The sequence below is a fragment of the Coregonus clupeaformis genome, chromosome 7 (assembly GCF_020615455.1).
Source record: "Coregonus clupeaformis isolate EN_2021a chromosome 7, ASM2061545v1, whole genome shotgun sequence".
Lineage (NCBI taxonomy): Eukaryota > Metazoa > Chordata > Actinopteri > Salmoniformes > Salmonidae > Coregonus > Coregonus clupeaformis.
In genome coordinates this window covers 41,882,747-41,901,394 of record NC_059198.1, presented here as the reverse complement: position 1 = coordinate 41,901,394, position 18,648 = coordinate 41,882,747, and the positions used below count along the sequence as shown (strand labels likewise).

At 44.0% G+C, this 18,648-nt stretch overlaps 1 protein-coding gene across 1 annotated transcript in view; it reads left to right on the top strand.

Annotated features, from left to right (window-relative positions):
• The first annotated feature begins 2,587 nt into the window (after window positions 1-2,587).
• Window positions 2,588-18,648, top strand: part of dnah5l (dynein, axonemal, heavy chain 5 like) — a 40,223-nt gene continuing 24,162 nt past the window's right edge. The window contains exons 1-30 of the mRNA XM_045221546.1: window positions 2,588-2,641; window positions 3,006-3,145; window positions 3,368-3,519; window positions 3,795-4,002; window positions 4,372-4,459; window positions 4,627-4,750; window positions 4,961-5,130; window positions 5,860-6,063; window positions 6,284-6,364; window positions 6,452-6,856; window positions 7,867-7,985; window positions 8,071-8,207; window positions 8,371-8,533; window positions 8,653-8,764; window positions 8,858-8,986; window positions 9,073-9,272; window positions 9,752-9,905; window positions 10,042-10,308; window positions 11,444-11,572; window positions 11,811-12,026; window positions 12,202-12,348; window positions 12,712-12,884; window positions 13,203-13,381; window positions 13,659-13,846; window positions 14,109-14,303; window positions 14,427-14,561; window positions 14,717-14,906; window positions 16,359-16,576; window positions 17,611-17,922; window positions 18,119-18,208. Coding sequence (XP_045077481.1) covers window positions 2,588-2,641; window positions 3,006-3,145; window positions 3,368-3,519; window positions 3,795-4,002; window positions 4,372-4,459; window positions 4,627-4,750; window positions 4,961-5,130; window positions 5,860-6,063; window positions 6,284-6,364; window positions 6,452-6,856; window positions 7,867-7,985; window positions 8,071-8,207; window positions 8,371-8,533; window positions 8,653-8,764; window positions 8,858-8,986; window positions 9,073-9,272; window positions 9,752-9,905; window positions 10,042-10,308; window positions 11,444-11,572; window positions 11,811-12,026; window positions 12,202-12,348; window positions 12,712-12,884; window positions 13,203-13,381; window positions 13,659-13,846; window positions 14,109-14,303; window positions 14,427-14,561; window positions 14,717-14,906; window positions 16,359-16,576; window positions 17,611-17,922; window positions 18,119-18,208 — 5,079 coding nt within the window. The remainder of the gene's footprint in view (window positions 2,642-3,005; window positions 3,146-3,367; window positions 3,520-3,794; window positions 4,003-4,371; window positions 4,460-4,626; window positions 4,751-4,960; window positions 5,131-5,859; window positions 6,064-6,283; window positions 6,365-6,451; window positions 6,857-7,866; window positions 7,986-8,070; window positions 8,208-8,370; window positions 8,534-8,652; window positions 8,765-8,857; window positions 8,987-9,072; window positions 9,273-9,751; window positions 9,906-10,041; window positions 10,309-11,443; window positions 11,573-11,810; window positions 12,027-12,201; window positions 12,349-12,711; window positions 12,885-13,202; window positions 13,382-13,658; window positions 13,847-14,108; window positions 14,304-14,426; window positions 14,562-14,716; window positions 14,907-16,358; window positions 16,577-17,610; window positions 17,923-18,118; window positions 18,209-18,648) is intronic.

The following is an 18,648-nucleotide window of genomic DNA, read 5'->3' as shown; positions in this document are numbered from 1 at the left end:
AGCGCACCTCAAATAAACACTTAATCGGTGTCACTGCAGTGAGAATTACATTTTCGGCAAATTCGACACATTCTGCAAGCGACTGGAGAAGATTGCAGACATGGCCTCCATTTTGGAGGACCTCGCATCTCTGCAGCACATGAAAGTGGAGGGGATCGAGAAGATCTTTGTTCGCTATCAGACCATTGTGACCACCACCAAGTCCAAGACCTACAATGTGCTTGACCACCGCAAGTTAGAGGTACTATTCTATTAATTTATTTTACCTATATTTTACCAGGCAGGTCAATTAAGAATTTTTTTTTATTTACAATGATGGCCTGGCAAGAGGCATAAAGCCTCCTGTGGGGCAGGGGGCGGGGATAAAAAATAAAACACAGACGGAAGACAGATGGCAACAGTACAGATACATCACCAGACAGAGAATGGAAGCATAGCACATCACGACAAGAGACATCGCCGCACTACATGAAGAGAGTCCTATGGCAACAAAAAACACCATGGCACAAACAATGTTAAGGGCAGACAACAGCACGAGGGAAAACGACAAAGTGTCAGACCACAATTCAAGCAGCATAGCACTACTGAATAGACAAACGGACAGATAGAGGCAACAAATAATAGCAGCGCAAGCAGCCAGTCAGAAAACACACACCACAATTAGCCACCTAAGTTATTGGATCCCATAACAGCTACAGTTGTTAGTGAGAATGTCCATGATTGAGTCCTTAATATCAAATGTATGATGAAGTGGTGGTTTTAAAACAGACTATAATGCTAATTGATCAATCTGGCGTACAACTGCCTTAACTCCATGAAATGGTAATATAATGGTTTCTATGAGGGTTTTAAGTTGATCAAAAACGTTGTATTGAGTTTGTCTCTGAATTGTTTGAATGCTACTGATCCTCCTCTTTGCTCAGTTTGATGGTGACTACACAGAGTTCAAGTTCCAGATCCAAGGCCTCTTCCAGTCTCTCCAGTCATTGCTAGTGACCTGGTTTGAGCAGTCACTAACTGTGAGTTCTCACTGATATAAAAGTCTCTCTGACATCTAAGGGTACCAACTCATCTCAAAATGTACAGCATGTTTCTATGATGATTCATCGCCTTTCACTTCACTGAATTCTTTCTCTACCATTAGACTGAGCGAATGCTTGACCTCCTCTCTAAGTTTGAGAATGGCGTCGGTAAGCAGCTGGACCTCACAGACAAATACATGGCAGTACTGCAGCGCTATAGCCGAGACCTGGAGCTTGTCAGGAAGCTCTATCAAAAGCAGAAGGACAACCCTCCCATTCCTCGAAACATGCCTCCTGTGAGTCCATGTAGTCCAACTTTTCTTAAATGTGCTGCACAGAGCAAATTGGTAGTATTTCATGATGAAAGCATGATGAATTATGTTTTTTTCTTCCAATCTACAATTTACATATTCACTGTTTTGCTTATAGTATACTGTACTCAGGCCTCTGTGGTTACTGCAAAATACATTTCACACATTTGCTGGCTGCCCATAGAGCTATGCAGCACTTCCTCAGTTAAATTTGATGTGTGGTGACAGTGGTGTAAATGTCAAAGCGTGTATGAAAGAGGATGTAATGCAGGGCTCTCCACCCTGTTCCTGGAGAGCTACAGTCCTGTAGGTTTTCACTCCATCCCTAATCTAGCACATCTGATTCTAATAATTAGCTGGTTAATGAGATGAATCCGGTTAGATACAACCGGGGTTGGAGTGAAAACCTACAGGAGGGTAGCTCTCCAGGAACAGGGTTGGAGAGCCCTGATCTAATGCATTTATCTCTTTTCAGACATTTAAGTCATACAAACAAATACAGTGTGAAGAACACAGCACATACGTGGTCCTCTGTAGCTCAATTGGTAGAGCATGGCGCTTGTAACGCCAGGGTAGTGGGTTCGATCCCCGGGACCACCCATACGTAAAAATGTATGCGCACATGACTGTAAATCGCTTTGGATTAAAGCGTCTGCTAAATGGCATATTATTATATTATTATACAGAATGTCAAGGGTCTTTTTGGTCTTCATAGGTTTTAAAATGCTTCTCTCTCTGGCAGGTTGCAGGGAAGATTATGTGGTCGCGGCAACTATTCCGAAAGATTGAGTTACCTATGTCTGTCCTGAAAAACAAAATGGACATTCTACAGGTAGTGTTTTCCAATTTCAATAACATTTCCTCAATTGTTTTGTTTAATTTGTAACCCTAAATTAGGTAAATGTGATTCTTTGGGTTGACAATTTTACAACTTTCTGTCTTCTGAATTCATACTTTTGTGTGGGAAACAAATCAAAGGAAATGAAATGTAATGTGACATCAATGAAATGTGACATCTACAGTACCTAATTTGTATGGTCCCCAAAAAATACTATCATTATATTTAGAATGCCCAATACATTGCTTCATTCTGAGTAGTATGCTAGTGTAGATATTGGTACAGAAACTCATGCTTTTCTGTTTGTCTGTCAGACCCCTGAGATGAGGAAGGTGATCAGAAGCTATAACAAGATGGCTGCCGTTCTCCTTGAGTACGAGCTCCTGTACCACAGAGGCTGGAGCCAAGCCGTGGAGATGGGCCGTCACGGCTTGAACGCATCGCTGCTCGTCAGAGACCCAGAAACAAAGGTTCTGCCCATTCCAAAGTGCCACTAATGTTGACATTATATTCAGGAAATTGCCTTTTACTTAGAGGCCACAGCTATAGAACTAAGCAACACCTTGCGTAATTTTTTCATAAATGCTACATTATATATGCGTGTGTTGTGCAAATTTTGTCATTTAGCAGATGCTCTTATCCTGAGTGACTTACAGGAGCAATTACTGTTAAGTGCCTTGCTCAAGGGCACATCGACAGATTTTTCACCTAGTTGGCTTGTGGAATCGAACCCGCAACCTTTCCGTTACTGGCCCAACACTCTTAACCGCTAGGCTACCTTTCGATTTCTCTCTGTTAACTCACCCTTCAATATTGTGATTCTTCCCTGCCCAGGAGATATATGTTAACCTTGACCCCTTGGTCCTGGAGGTGCTGCATGAGGCTAAGTGCATGCATAAGCTTGGCATCGCCGTCCCAACGGTGATCCTGAATATGTGTGCCAAAGAAGTCGAGCTGAAGGCCCATCAAAACAGGTGATATATTATTGATTGAATCAAGTGTTTCAGTAATCAAGTGTTAATAATCAAGTGTTGAACTAAACCAGAACACGCTGTAGCTCCCCAGGACCAGGTTTGGTGACCAGGTGTTGACTATGGGTGTAATGTACGATACATGTCTATTTTCTACAACAGTTGAGGCAAAAATGTCCTTGGTATCATAGAGGATGTTTTAAGAGTGAACTCCCTTTGTCCCAGGCTACAGGAAATGCTGCAGGACTTTGAAGCAGTCTTATCCAGGATTCCTCCCCTTCTCCTCCCCCTGATGCAGCCCTTCATCAGCCGCGTGGAGAGCTCGCTCTCCCAAGGGCTCACCACTCTCTCCTGGACATCACTCAACACCAACAGATGTGAGAGAAACACTCTAGTTTTCTGGTGAAATTGGATGGGGTTCTCCTATTCCAGTCCTGGGGATGGTTGTACAGTATATGTGCAGGCTTTGGTTCCAACCCTGAAGTAATACACCTGATTCAGCTAATCATAACCCATAATGAGGATTATGATTGGGTTAAATATCTGAATCAGGTGTGTTACTGCAGGGCTGGATTGAAAGCATTGAATCAGTGATTGTGTTCATTCAGTAATATTCATAGACTTAACCAAACAGACTGTCCTTTTCTTGTAGTCATAGAGAATGTATATGGAGTACTGCAAGAAGTGGAGCAAGTTGCAAAGGTTGCCATGGATACACTGGAGTGTCGCATCGAGAGGGTCCTACAGGCCATGTCGTCCACTGCCCTGCTGGTGCTGCCCGAGGATATGCCTGTTTCATCCCAAAACTTTCAGAGCCAAGCTGAGGACACTGTGAAGTCTGCTGGGCAGGCACTGAGCATGTAAGTGCTGACTGAGCTCTACAAATCATACAGAAAGGTCAAATACGCCTATGTTAGGTTCCTCCAATATGTGAAATCTTAGTGTCATTACATGGCTTGATATGGACTTGCAACACTTAGTGTGTTGTGAAATCTGTTATGTAATGTTTAAAAAATTGTATAACATTGATTGCGTACCATTCTTCTTTAGTGTGCTGTCCATGTGTACTTCATATTTACTTCATACTAACTGTAAGTCGTTCTGGATAAGAGCGGCTGCTAAATGACTAAAATGTCAAATGTTTAAAAGCTATTTTGAAAAAGCTAAAACTGGAACGCTTTTTTTGAAAGGTTTGCTCAGTTTCACTGTTTATCTTGATTTCACTGCAGCCAAAGTAAGCAAGTGGAAATGTCTATGCACGAGATGATTGAGGAACTGAAAAAGAGGATGACGCCAGCAGAAACAGTCAACCTAGAGGTGGGTTAGTATGACTGACTCGGGGAGCAGTGCAAGTTTTCAGGTCTCGGGACAAAGTTACTTTTCACACAAGTGTGGTTCAAGAAACCACCTCTGTTACATTAGCAATAAACGCACAACTACACCTGTCAACAATGATAGAGCCTTTGTGTAACGCCCCAATCCAGGGGTCTCTCCAGTGTCTACACCCGGATGCTAAACAGAAGACACGTTGCCAGTCGTGTCTAGCCTGTTGCTTTTACAACCTGATGGCTCAGCTGTGCCAGAGGAACACAGAGGCCCTGGTCAAAGGTGAGATTTCTGATTGACCTTTGACCTATGTTAGGTCATTGGGGTTGGGATCAACTTCGTTTTAATCAATCAAACCAAGACATTAATTCAAACGCAACAATTTAATGAAAACAATACACATTGGCAATAATAGTTAGTAGTTTTATGACTGAGTATCAAAACCGCCCTAAACTGACGTATGTTTTCCTATAATCATTTACACTTTCATAGCTACAAGGTCATCCCTTGATTCTCTGAGGCGAAGGCTTCATGTGGCGAGTTCCAAGTACCAGTCGTCCTCGTACCTGAGTCGACCACAGGTCCAGGTTCCTCTCTTCAAGGCCTCTATTCAGCTGGCCATTCCCAACATCGTCCTCAAGCCTAGTCTGGAGGACATCCAGGTACTCCTTCAAAGAAATAGTTCACTCCAAAATCAAAGTTTGTTGGTAAATTGGATAGGAAAGATGATATATATATAATGTCCTAGTTTAAGTCAGGGAGCAGGGTTCTTTTCATTGTCTATTTTATGTTATGAATATACACATTAGTGTGTTTATTTCTATCTATTCAATATTCAATTCTTTTCCACTGATAAATCACATTGCATGGTGGCATTTTCCTCTGTCTTTCTCCCTTGCTGTCTCACAGAATACTGTCAACAAAGTTGTGAGCATTGTGCTGTCAATGGCTACAGACATCCCACTATGGACATTTTCCCATCTACATCACAAGCAGCTTCAGGTATGCTTGCTATCTGGTCAATGTACCTGCTGATTATTACGTCTGCTGTGTTGCCTTGGACTTTTCTGCTCTAACCCACTGTGAATATTTCTTATTGTTGTATATTTGATGAATTTGTACCTTTCCTCCGTATAGTGTGTTTTATTTATTTTTAGTGTGTTGTCCTGTTCACTGTTGGCCAGGTCATTATTGTAAATGAGAATTGGTTCTCAATTGACTTATCTGGTTAAATAAAGATGAAATAAATAAATAAAATAAATAAACAAAAGATTCCTGAATGGTATTACTATCATATTTTTTTCTTATAATTATTCCTACCTTAAATATTGTTCAAAAATTGAATGTAAGTAGTGATCCAAATTGGGGTCTTTCCCTGTGTCACTCCCCAGGCAGAGCAGGCTGCAGTGAGGGACGCTGGGGACGACGGCCCCCTGACCAAGCAGCTGGTTCTCAAGCCCCTGGACCGGCAGCTGGCCGAGCACAAGGACGTCACCAAGGCCGTCATCCAGCTGGGTTCCATCGTGTCCTCCCTCAGGACCGAGGCCGGGGACGTGCTGCAGGAGTTCCATCACTTCTCCACCCTGTGGAATCAGGTCTGCTGGGCTGGAAATGTTAGCGATACATGAGAGAATGCTGGTGCCATCATCTTTGAATGATCCATTAGTATTCAAGTTCTACCAGATCCAGGATGTACGAAGCCAAGAGTGAAAGAGAGAGAGAGACAATGTGGATGAATTGATGTACTGTATACAATGATTTGATATGATTTGACCGTCCGGATCGATATAACATGACTCGTATTGTTCTCCCCAGGACCCAGAGGAGGAAGTGAAAACCTTCCTGGAGACCAGTCCATCCCTCCCAGCGTTCAGCACTCAGATTTCCTCCTACTCTGTTAGTGACATTCACTCATTGTTTTACATATTGGATGGTTGTCATTAGATTTGATCTGTTTGATGTGTTACTTGCTTACCTCTGCAGAAACTGGAAGCTCAGATTGAAGACTTGCCAGCATCCTGCACTGTGGGTTCAGTCCTGTTCCACACAGACCACCTCAAGCTCTCCCTGACCCAGGAGTGCCGTGCCTGGAAACGGGCCTTCGGAGCTGCGCTGAACAGCCAGGCCTCAGCCGACATGGCCGACATCTACTCCTTTGTGGACGGCCTGACCAAGAGGCTCCAGAGGCCTATCGAAGACCTGGAGGACGTTAGGGGAGCCATGGCCTCTCTCCGAGAGGTCAGAGAGGCAGAGATCCGGATAGATGCCACCATCGGCCCCGTGGAGGAGTCGTTTGCCCTACTCAACCGCCACGAGTTGATCTTCAGTGACGGGAACGCAGAGAAGGTGGACGGGCTGACGTACGCCTGGAGTAACCTCAATGCACTGGTGGGTGGAAAATTAAACCTGTCATAAACTGTATTTCACATTACATTTTCTCGCCTGACAATATATTGTTCCTAGATTTACTTGTCCTGTGTGTAGTGTGGTTTCTGATGCTCTGCATGGGTGGTCAATCATCTTGTAACCTACTGAGGCAAAATATAAGAAAATGTCTCAGGAATATGATAAAGTTTAAGACTCACATACATCGACTGTAGTAGTTGTTGCAACCAACCAAGACATGTATTCTGTACATGTGGCAGTAGAGGGCAGCAAACCACTGAGTATGTGATGAACATCCCTTCCTGCTCTCTCTCAAGTGTGAGCCAAAGATGGTGGATAAATGAAGGCCTTTTACCATTTTTAAAAAATGTCACAGTTCTGGTCTGCTTAAAGGCCCAGTGCATTCAAAAACATGATTTTCCTGTGTTTTATATATATTTCCACACCATGAGGTTGAAATAATACTGTGAAATTGTGAAAATTATGATAATGCGCTTTTAGTGTAAGAGGTGTTTGAAAAGACCGCCTGAAATTTCAGCCTCTTTTGGTGGGATGGAGTTTTGGCCTGCCTGGTGACATCACCAGGCAGTAAATTAGTTAGACTAAAAAGAAAGAGTTCCAAACCTCTCTGCCAATAACAGCTAGTTTTCAGTTTCCCCCTCCCCACTCAGACCACTCCCAGGCAGTCCTAGCAAAATTCTTGCTTGAGAAATGTCTCTTTGCTAAGAAGTTATTTTTGTTTCTTTTTGACAATTTTAATTGAAAACAATCACAGTAAGGTATTTAATTGTTACCCAGAAATTATTTGATATTGAGATAAAAATGGCTGCATTGGACCTTTAAGGGGTAGCTCTCCTATAGGCACCAATGCATTAGCAGCTTGGTCTGGTCTGCTTAGTTCATTAACTGTATATGAACCAGAAAAAAAGGAGCGATTTAGATGTCTCGCTTCCTCTTCCATCTCTGTTTGAGCTGTGCTCAGTATCTGAAACCAAAACAATGTCCATCAAAAGGTGATGGAAACCCAAACTACCCTGGTGAAGATTCAACCTGCCATGAAGGCAGACCTACTGTCAAGGGTGGAGACCTTCCAGAACTCTGTCCAGACCTACTACTCAGATTATGACAAAAGGTAGAATACAGTTATCTTTTCCATTCAGACATTTTGGTCAATAGTTGATAGATTCCTATAATCCATATGCTTTATGTTCATCAAGTGGCCCTGGAGTTGAGGGGTTGACTCCAGATGAAGCCAGCGACAGACTGCAGAGCTTCCAGGCCCAGTTCAATGAGCTGTGGAGAAAATATGTTACCTACTCTGGAGGGGAGGAGCTATTCGGCCTCTCAGTTAACGGTGACTATTCTCACGTTCATATCCACATTGAAATACACTGTTTCCTGGACCCATATTATACATACATATCCTTAGACTTAAAAACACTTTCAATGGAGATTTGTCATTGAGAATAATTGGAATTCAGGATTAGGCTAATATGGCTAATATCTGTCATTAACAGAATATCCGGATCTTCAGAGAATTAAAAGAGAGCTGGGTCTTTTGTTGAAACTTTACACTCTCTACAACTCTGTCACTGAAAGCGTCACTGGTTACTACGATATCCAATGGGCTGACCTAAACGTAGACAAGATCAACAATGAACTGCAGGATTTCCAGAACAGGTAGAATCCCATGGACTGTGATATACATATGTCAATATGCTGTATTGGCAAATAATTTAAACGATAGATAACAGTTTAAATTTAGTTGCTGACTAATCTATTTTTCTACTTTCCATAAGAATCCGGAAACTTCCCAAGGCGCTGAAGGAGTGGCAAGCCTTTAGTGACCTGAAGAAGACGATCGATGACTTCAACGAGACGTGCCCCCTACTTTACATGATGGCTAACAAGGTGAAACATTACCTTTCATTTGATCATCTAAAACTCACCATTTGCATATTGTTTTTCCTGACGCTTGTCCCTTTTCTCCCCTCTCCCTTTCAGGCGATGATGTCCAGGCATTGGAGCCGCCTCAGTGACCTCACAGGTCACATCTTTGAGGTGGAGTCGGAGAGCTTTGCCCTCAGAAACATCATGGAGGCACCACTGCTCAAATACAAAGAGGATGTTGAGGTACCATGTCACCAAATCACCTCACCAAAATGGGCAAACAATATACTTTTAAAATAGAATTAGGCGTGCTGTATTTATCTGGACAGGATGTGTGCATCAGCGCCGTGAAGGAGAGGGACATTGAGGCCAAACTGAAAGACGTGGTGGCCGAGTGGAGCAGCCACACGCTCACCTTTGCCCCCTTCAGGAACCGGGGGGAACTGCTACTGAAGGGTACTGACACTGCAGAGAAGGTGGCCCTCATGGAGGACAGTCTTATGGTGCTGGCCTCACTCATGGGCAACCGGTAGGTACCACCACATCCTCATGTCTGATTTGATCGACTGGGTTTCAAACCAAGGTACCACAATAGTAGTAATTAGGCATTAATTCAGCATTAAATTCAATGTTCTCTTCTAGATGACCATACAGATAGTTGTCGATAGTTGTCGATGGTGGCAGGTAGCCTAGCTGTAGAGTGGTAGGTAGCGTAGCGGTTTGAGAATTGGGCCAGAAACCGAAAGGTCGCTATTTCGAATCCCTGACCTGACAAGGTGAAAAATCTGTCTGTGCCCTTGAGCAAGGCATTTAACCCTAATTGCTCCAAGGTCGCCGTTGATAATGGCAGACCCTGGCCATGCCCCCACTCTCCAAGGGTGTCTCAGGGAGAGTGGGATATGCAAAAAAACACATTTCCAATTCACACATGTATTAATACACACTGTACATGTGTGGAATAGGACAAATATAAGCACCCACATTATTATTATCAATCTACTTTCCCAGGTATAATGCCCCATTCAAGCCTTCCATCCAGCAGTGGGTGCTGAAGCTGTCTAATACCACTGAGGTCATAGAGAAATGGCTGACGGTTCAGAATCTGTGGATCTACCTGGAGGCCGTATTTGTCGGAGGGGATATCGCTAAGCAGCTGCCTCAGGTTTGACCAAACTGAACCATGCTCTGTTTACCTGTTGATTCACTATTGTTTAACTTGAATGTGGATTCAATTTCAATTTAGTGTGGATTCCAGGCTACTCAAGTAAGTATATGGCCACTAAATTTGTCCCATATAGGAAGCCAAGAGGTTCCAGAACATCGACAAGTCCTGGCAGAAGATCATGCAGCGTGCCCACGAGGTGACAGGTGTGGTGCAGTGCTGTGTGGGGGACGAGACCCTCAGCCAGCTGTTGCCCCATCTTCTGGAGCAGCTGGAGGTGTGTCAGAAGTCTCTGAGCGGCTACCTGGAGAAGAAGAGGCTGGTGTTCCCTCGGTTCTTCTTTGTCTCCGACCCTGCTCTACTGGAGGTCCTGGGACAGGCCTCGGACTCCCACACCATACAGGTACTGGACTGATGTTAGGGCAACATATTTTTTTCTACTGTTTCTCCATGTCTGGTATGGCCATAGTTACCATAGATGCACTACCATGCCAAAAGTATGTGGACCTCTGCTTGTTGAACATCTCATTCCAAAATCATGGGCATTAATATGGACTTGGTCCCCCCTTTGCTGATGTAACAGCCTCCACTCTTCTGGGAAGGCTTTCCACTAGATGATGGAACATTGCTGTGGGGACTTGCTTCCATCCAGCCACAATAGCATTAGTGAGGTCGGGCACTGATGTTGGGCGATTAGGTCTGGCTCGCAGTCGGCGTTCCAATTCATCCCAATGGTGTTCGATGGGGTTGAGGTCAGGGCTCTGTGCTGGCAAGTCAAGTTCTTCCACACCGATCTCCCAAAAAAAAATTCTGTATGGACCTCACTCTGTGCATTGTCATGCTGAAACAGGAAAGGGCCTTCCCCAAACTGTTGCCACTAAGTTGGAAGCACAGAATCGTCTAGAATGTAATTGTATGCTGTAGCGTTACGATTTCCCTTCACTGGAACTAAGGGACCTAGCCCGAACCATGAAAAACAGCCCCAGACCATTATTCCTCCTCCAACACACTTTAAAGTTGGCACTATGCATTGGGGCAGGTAGCGTTCTCCTGGCATCTGCCAAACCCAGATTCGGCCGTCAGACTGCCAGATGGTGAACCGTGATTCATCACTCCAAAGAACGCGTTTCCACTGCTCCAGAGTCCAATGGCGGCGAGCTTTACACTACTCCAGCCAACGCTTGGCATTGCGCGTGTGTGAACGTCACTGAGCTCTTCAGTACAGGCCATTCTTCTGCCAATGTTTGTCTATGGAGATTGTATGGTTGTGTGCTCGATTTTATACAACTGTCAGCAACGGGTGTAGCTGAAATAGCCGAATCCACTAATTTGAAGGTGTGTCCACATACTTTTGGCCATGTGGTGTATATGTATTAATTGCTTGGTGTTTTAACTATTGTCTCAATGTGTAACTGTGCATTCTGCATGATGTCTTTTTGACTGCAATCAAACTCAATGAAATGTGAAGTTCTATAATTTGTCGTTATCACAAATGATACCTCTGTAACATGGTATCTTGTCTTCTCCTTTGGGTACAGGCTCATCTGCTGAGTCTTTTCGACAATGTGAACTGTGTGGTTTTCCATGAGAAGAACTATGACCAGATCCTAAGCTTCCAGTCCCAGGAGGGAGAGACAGTAGATTTATCCGAACCTGTTTTGGCTCAGGTACACTTAACCTACTGTACACACTGCTGAGTTGAAGGCAATGCTCCTCAATGCTGGACTCACATTTAGCATTGGTGTTCGAATACGTTTCAATACAAAATGAAAGTTTCTTATACCCATAATAAAAAACCATTCTGCTTTGATTCCTGATCATCCATCTGTTTCATATGTTTACTGTTAGACTTATCATGAGGCCCAGATCCAGTACTAAACATTGTCCTCTGATGGTGTCCGATAGGGAAATGTGGAAGCCTGGCTGGGGCTCTTGCTGGACAGAGTGAGGAAGACCATCCATTGCATTATCCGGCAGGCTCACATGTCCATCAGTGACGCAGGACTAAAGCTGATGGAGTTCCAGTCTGTGTTCCCAGCCCAGGTGGGTCTGCTGGGCATCCAGATGATCTGGACCAGGGATGCAGAGGAAGCCCTGAGGCTCAGCAAGGGAGACAAAAAGGTAACAATCTGTATACTGTATACTATATACTGTAGAATGTGGTTATACTGTACCTGAAAAGGGAATATTCACCTCTAGACAAGAAGTAGCTTTATTTATAAAATGTGATTGTGTAGATACATTGTTGAATAATCTCTTTTGTGTCTTCTTCTTACTTCTTGACTTGATGGCACAGATCATGCAAACTACCAATCAGAAATTCGGGGATATCCTGAATGAGCTGATTGATATGACCACTCGAGACTTGAGCAGGAACGAACGCACCAAGTACGAGACTCTGATCACCATCCATGTGCATCAGAAAGACATATTCGACGACCTGGTAAGCATTCCTTTTTTCAGTTTTTCAAAGAACCCTACACATTTTTGAGAGGACCTTTCCCCAACCACATACAAGCTGATTAATTAATTATCTTAGAAGCCTTATAGTATTTTTTGCAAAAGCCCCGCAATAGTAAGATATGGAATACCATCTCTTTTTTTTTTTTTTACTGAATACCAAATTCACTGCAACATTTATACAACCTCTTCTTCAGTAAGAAAGGAGTCAAATGTTTCATTAACAACCTCTAGAATATCCATTGGGCATTTCATAAGGTATCTTATAAGGCTTTGCATGAGTCTCCATCAGGTTAGACTATATAAAACTAATCCATGACTAAATCCACATCCCAATATCACTCAGGTGCGAATGAACATCCGATCGACATCAGACTTTGAGTGGCAGAAGCAATCCCGCTTCTACTTCATCGAGGACAAGGACAGATGTATAATCCAGATCACTGACGTGGAGTTTGGCTACTGCAACGAGTATCTGGGCTGTACCGACAGACTGGTCATCACCCCTCTCACTGACAGGTCATTAACAATTACACTAATGTTGTTTAATCTACTATGAAACTCCATCTTGTATTATAGTGTTATTGTTTTACTGGGACATATTATGGGCAAATTTCCCAAGTACAGATTCAGTTTAGTGCTGGACAAAAAAGCATATTCCACGATGATTCAGGATAAATCTCTGGGAAACCAGCTCTATGATATCTACTGTAATCCATACCGGTGCAGACAATACGGCTGAAAAGATCTTATCCAATTGCAACTATGAGTTTTGTGCAACAACTAAGCTATCATCAGCACAATGATGACTGACATGTTAGGTCTCCTCTTCTCTAGGTGTTACATCACCCTGTCCCAAGCTCTGGGTATGAGTATGGGAGGGGCCCCGGCAGGGCCGGCTGGTACAGGTAAGACCGAGACCACCAAAGACATGGGCCGTTGCCTGGGGAAGTATGTTGTCGTCTTCAACTGCTCCGACCAGATGGACTACAGAGGGCTAGGACGAATCTATAAAGGTAATGAAGCTTGTCCATAGGGAGATAACATGGAAAAGTCTCTGCCTTGACAATTAATCAAAGCTAAATATGATCTGTCTATACTCATAAAACATTGTTATGAATGTTGCTCTGACACACATAAAGGGGTTATGAGGGTTTTACATAATGTGTCACAAAGACATATGTACACTACGGGCCCTTTTAAATGAAACATTTTCCAAAAATAACCACCATACCATAAGGAATTATGCAGAGTACATAAAAGGTATAAACGGAGAGTAAACGTTGTCTGCAGGTTTGGCTCAGTCAGGAGCATGGGGCTGCTTCGATGAGTTCAACCGCATCGAGCTCCCTGTCCTGTCAGTAGCAGCCCAGCAGATATATATAGTGTTGCAATCCAAAAAGAACAAGAAGACACAGTTTATCTTCACGGACGGGGACTTGGTGGAAATGGACAGAGAGTTTGGCATCTTCCTAACCATGGTGAGAAAATAGCACATTTCACATTTTCACTAACATTGTGCCACGTGCATGCAAGGTTCAAATACCAACTGTGAAAGGAAGATTTACTAGATATTATTTAGTATGGTTTACATTTTAAGACAGCCTCAAACCTCATGCCTCACACCTCATCCCTCAAACCTCATCCCTCAACCCTCATCCCTCAAACCTCATCCCTTCTTGAGTAAATTGTCAATGTTATGGCCCCTATTATCCCTGTTCTACTGTTCTTCTCAAACGGCAGAACCCTGGATATGCTGGCCGCCAGGAGCTTCCAGAGAACCTGAAGATCCAGTTCCGTACGGTGGCCATGATGGTTCCAGACAGAGCCATCATCATGAGGGTGAAGTTAGCCAGCGCCGGTTTCCGTGACAACCAAGTCCTCAGCCGCAAGTTCTACACCCTGTACAAGCTGTGTGAAGAGCAGCTCTCCAAGCAGGTAACATCAAGGTCAAAAGGTCACAGTAGCATCATACACAGTACACACTTGTAATCATTCTCATCAAGAATTTGGTCACCAGTCAAATTGATTATAAATGTCTCCTCTCACATTCTCTTCAAGGTCCACTATGACTTTGGGCTAAGGAACATACTGTCAGTGTTGAGGACACTGGGTTCAGTGAAGAGGTCCAACCCCACTGAGCCAGAGAAAACGGTAGTGATGCGGGTGCTGCGCGACATGAACCTCTCCAAACTGGTAAAGTCCATTTTTCTTCTACCCTACAATCCAAGTGGTACTTAACTTTTATTCTTCACACTGAAACTAAAAGTATCTGCATTTGCTTTTATGAATTCACATTAAATTATTTTTATGGTAAAACAAATAAACAAAATCGCTATGTCTCTGACCAGGTGGATGAGGATGAGCCTCTGTTCATGAGCCTGATCAACGACCTGTTCCCTGGGATCATTCTGGACAAGGCAGGCTACCCCGACCTGGAGGCTGCCATCCACACCCAGACCCATCAGGCTGGCCTCATCCCTCACCAGCCATGGGTCCTCAAACTGGTGCAGCTCTACGAGACCCAGCGGGTTCGCCACGGTCAGTCAACGTGCACTGGAACCTTCTGTTTTAAAGCTGTAATGGAGATGGTTTGGTGTTCACCACGGTCAGTCAACATGCACTGGAACCTTCTGTTTTAAAGCTGTAATGGAGATGGTTTGGTGTTCACCACGGTCAGTCAACGTGCACTGGAACCTTCTGTTTTAAAGCTGTAATTGAGATGGTTTGGTGTTCACCACGGTCAGTCAACGTGCACTGGAACCTTCTGTTTTAAAGCTGTAATGGAGGAGGTTTGGTGTTCGCCACGGTCAGTCAACGTGCACTGGAACCTTCTGTTTTAAAGCTGTAATGGAGATGGTTTGGTGTTCACCACGGTCAGTCAACGTGCACTGGAACCTTCTGTTTTAAAGCTGTAATGGAGATGGTTTGGTGTTCACCACGGTCAGTCAACATGCACTGGAACCTTCTGTTTTAAAGCTGTAATGGAGATGGTTTGGTGTTCACCACGGTCAGTCAACGTGCACTGGAACCTTCTGTTTTAAAGCTGTAATGGAGATGGTTTGGTGTTCACCACGGTCAGTCAACGTGCACTGGAACCTTCTGTTTTAAAGCTGTAATGGAGATGGTTTGGTGTTCACCACGGTCAGTCAACGTGCACTGGAACCTTCTGTTTTAAAGCTGTAATGGAGATGGTTTGGTGTTCACCACGGTCAGTCAACGTGCACTGGAACCTTCTGTTTTAAAGCTGTAATGGAGATGGTTTGGTGTTCGCCACGGTCAGTCAACGTGCACTGGAACCTTCTGTTTTAAAGCTGTAATGGAGATGGTTTGGTGTTCGCCACGGTCAGTCAACGTGCACTGGAACCTTCTGTTTTAAAGCTGTAATGGAGATGGTTTGGTGTTCACCACGGTCAGTCAACGTGCACTGGAACCTTCTGTTTTAAAGCTGTAATGGAGAAGGTTTGGTGTTCGCCACGGTCAGTCAACGTGCACTGGAACCTTCTGTTTTAAAGCTGTAATGGAGATGGTTTGGTGTTCGCCACGGTCAGTCAACGTGCACTGGAACCTTCTGTTTTAAAGCTGTAATGGCGATGGTTTGGTGTTCACCACGGTCCGTGATCCTTCACTACAGGGTTCGGCAACTCCGGTCCTGGAGGGCCAAAAACATTCTACTTTTTTCTTCTTCTACCAGGTAGTTAATTGCACTCACCTGGTGTCCCAGGTCTAAATCAGTCTCTGATTAGGAGGAAATAATAAAAGCCAGGCATTTTATGGTCCTCCCGGACTGGAGCTGGCTATCCCTACAATACCACAGCCCTCTATTGTAAAGCATGCATCAGACAAGTGCATGTCATAACACGTGCCATAAGCTGTTATAGCAGGTGGTGCAAACTAGTGTGAACCGTTTGCTCTACACACTGATATTTCTCTGCAGGCCACAGCCTCTTCTCTTTCTCTCATTCTGTGTTGATCTCAATCTCTCGCCTGTAGGTATGATGACGCTAGGCCCCAGCGGAGCTGGGAAGACCACGTGCATCCACACACTGATGAGGGCCATGTCGGACTGTGGCACCCCTCACCGAGAGATGAGGATGAACCCCAAGGCCATTACTGCATCCCAGATGTTTGGTACCCTGGATGTGGCCACCAACGACTGGACTGATGGGGTCTTCTCAACCCTGTGGAGGAAAACGCTCAAAGCCAAGAAGGTCAGCAAGGTCAATAGAGTTGGGATGGAAGGGTAGTGCCTTCGGTAGGCTGTACTAGTTACAGTAAGCTCCAAAAGTATTGGGACAGTGACACATTGTTTGCTGTTTTGGCTCTGTACTCCAGCACTTTGGGTTTGAAATGATACAATGACTATGAGGGTAAAGTGCAGACGGTCAGCTTTAATTTTAGGGTATTTTCATCCACATCGGGTGAACCGTTTAGAAATTAAAGCACTTTTTGTTCATAGTCCTCCCATTTTAGGGGACCAAAAGTATTGGGACAAATTTACTTCTGTGTATTAAAGTAGTAAAAAGTTATGTATTTGGTCCCATATTTATAGCACGCAATGAGTACATCAAGCTTGTGACTCTACAAATATTTTGGATACATTTGCTGTTTGTTTTGTTTGGCTTTCAGATTATTTTGTGCCCAATAGAAATGAATGGTACATAATGTATTGTCTCATTTTGGAGTCACTTTTATTGTAAATAAGAATATAATATGTTTCTAAACAGTTCTACATTAATGTGGATGCTACCATGATTATAGATAATCCTGAATGAACTGTGAATAATGATGAGTGATGCACAAATGTGTCACTGTCCCAATACTTTTGGTGCTCACTGTAGTTAGGTGTACTGGGAAGTTAAAGGGGAAGTGCAGTCAAAAACGTGATTTTCCTGTGTTATATATATATATATGTCCACACTATGAGCTTGGAATAATACAGTGAAAATTATGATAATGCCCTTTTAGTGTAAGAGCTGTTTGAAAAGACTGCCTGAAATTTCAGCTTGTTTGCATGGGTGGGGTTTTGGACCGCCTGGTGATGTCACCAATAAGTTAATAGACCAATAACAAAGAGAGTTTGCCCTCCTCTGCCAATAACAGCTAGTTTTCAGGTTACATATCCCTCCCATTAGGCTCCTCCAATTAGGCCCCTCACAATGAGTTATGAGTTATGACTATCTAAGCCAGACAGTTGTCATACTAGTTCTCATTTTTATTCTATTGAACTGTTTCTCTTCCCAAGGGGGAGCACATCTGGATCGTACTGGACGGCCCTGTGGACGCCATCTGGATTGAAAACCTCAACTCGGTCCTGGACGACAACAAGACCCTGACCCTGGCTAACGGCGACCGCATCCCTATGGCGCCTAACTGTAAGGTGGTGTTTGAGCCCCACAACATCGACAACGCCTCCCCGGCCACAGTGTCCCGCAACGGCATGGTGTTCATGAGTTCCTCTGTGCTGGACTGGAAGCCTATCCTTCAGGCCTGGCTCCACAGGGTGCCATCACAGCAGGCAGAGGTGCTCCTGGGCTGCTTCCATAGTGTTTTCCAGGTCTGTCTGAATATCATACTGTACCTCCATTCTCTTTCCCTACTGTAGGATCAAACACAGAAAGAGGCACAAACACATGCAGTATGGAGGCATACACATACACACACACACACACTTTGCTGATCTTTGTTCCCATGAGAATAATCCTCCGTGGTCTTCCTGAATCTGTGGAGTCTCTACCTTATGCCCTGTACAGGATTTGATCAACTTTGTCTTCACTGCTGTGTCTCCCAAAATGCCCACCCTGGAGTGTATGTACATCAAGCAGACCATTGACCTTCTGCAGGTAAGCAGAATAGCCGCACTGAATTCCTGTAAAAGGCACACTTGAAATTCAAATGTTTTACCTATTTATTCTTAGAAATACACTGCTCAGAAAAATAAAGCGAACACTTAAACAACACAATGTAACTCCAAGTCAATCACACTTCTGTGAAATCGAACTGTCCACTTAGGAAGCAACACTGATTGACAATAAATGTCACATGCTGTTGTGCAAATGGAATAGACAACAGGTGGAAATTATAGGCAATTAGCAAGACACCCCCAATAAAGGACTGGTTTTGCAGGTGGTGACCACAGACCACTTCTCAGTTCCTATGCTTCCTGGCTGATGTTTTGGTCACTTTTGAATGCTGGCGGTGCTTTCACTCTAGTGGTAGCATGAGACGGAGTCTACAACCCACACAAGTGGCTCAGGTAGTGCAGCTCATCCAGGATGGCACA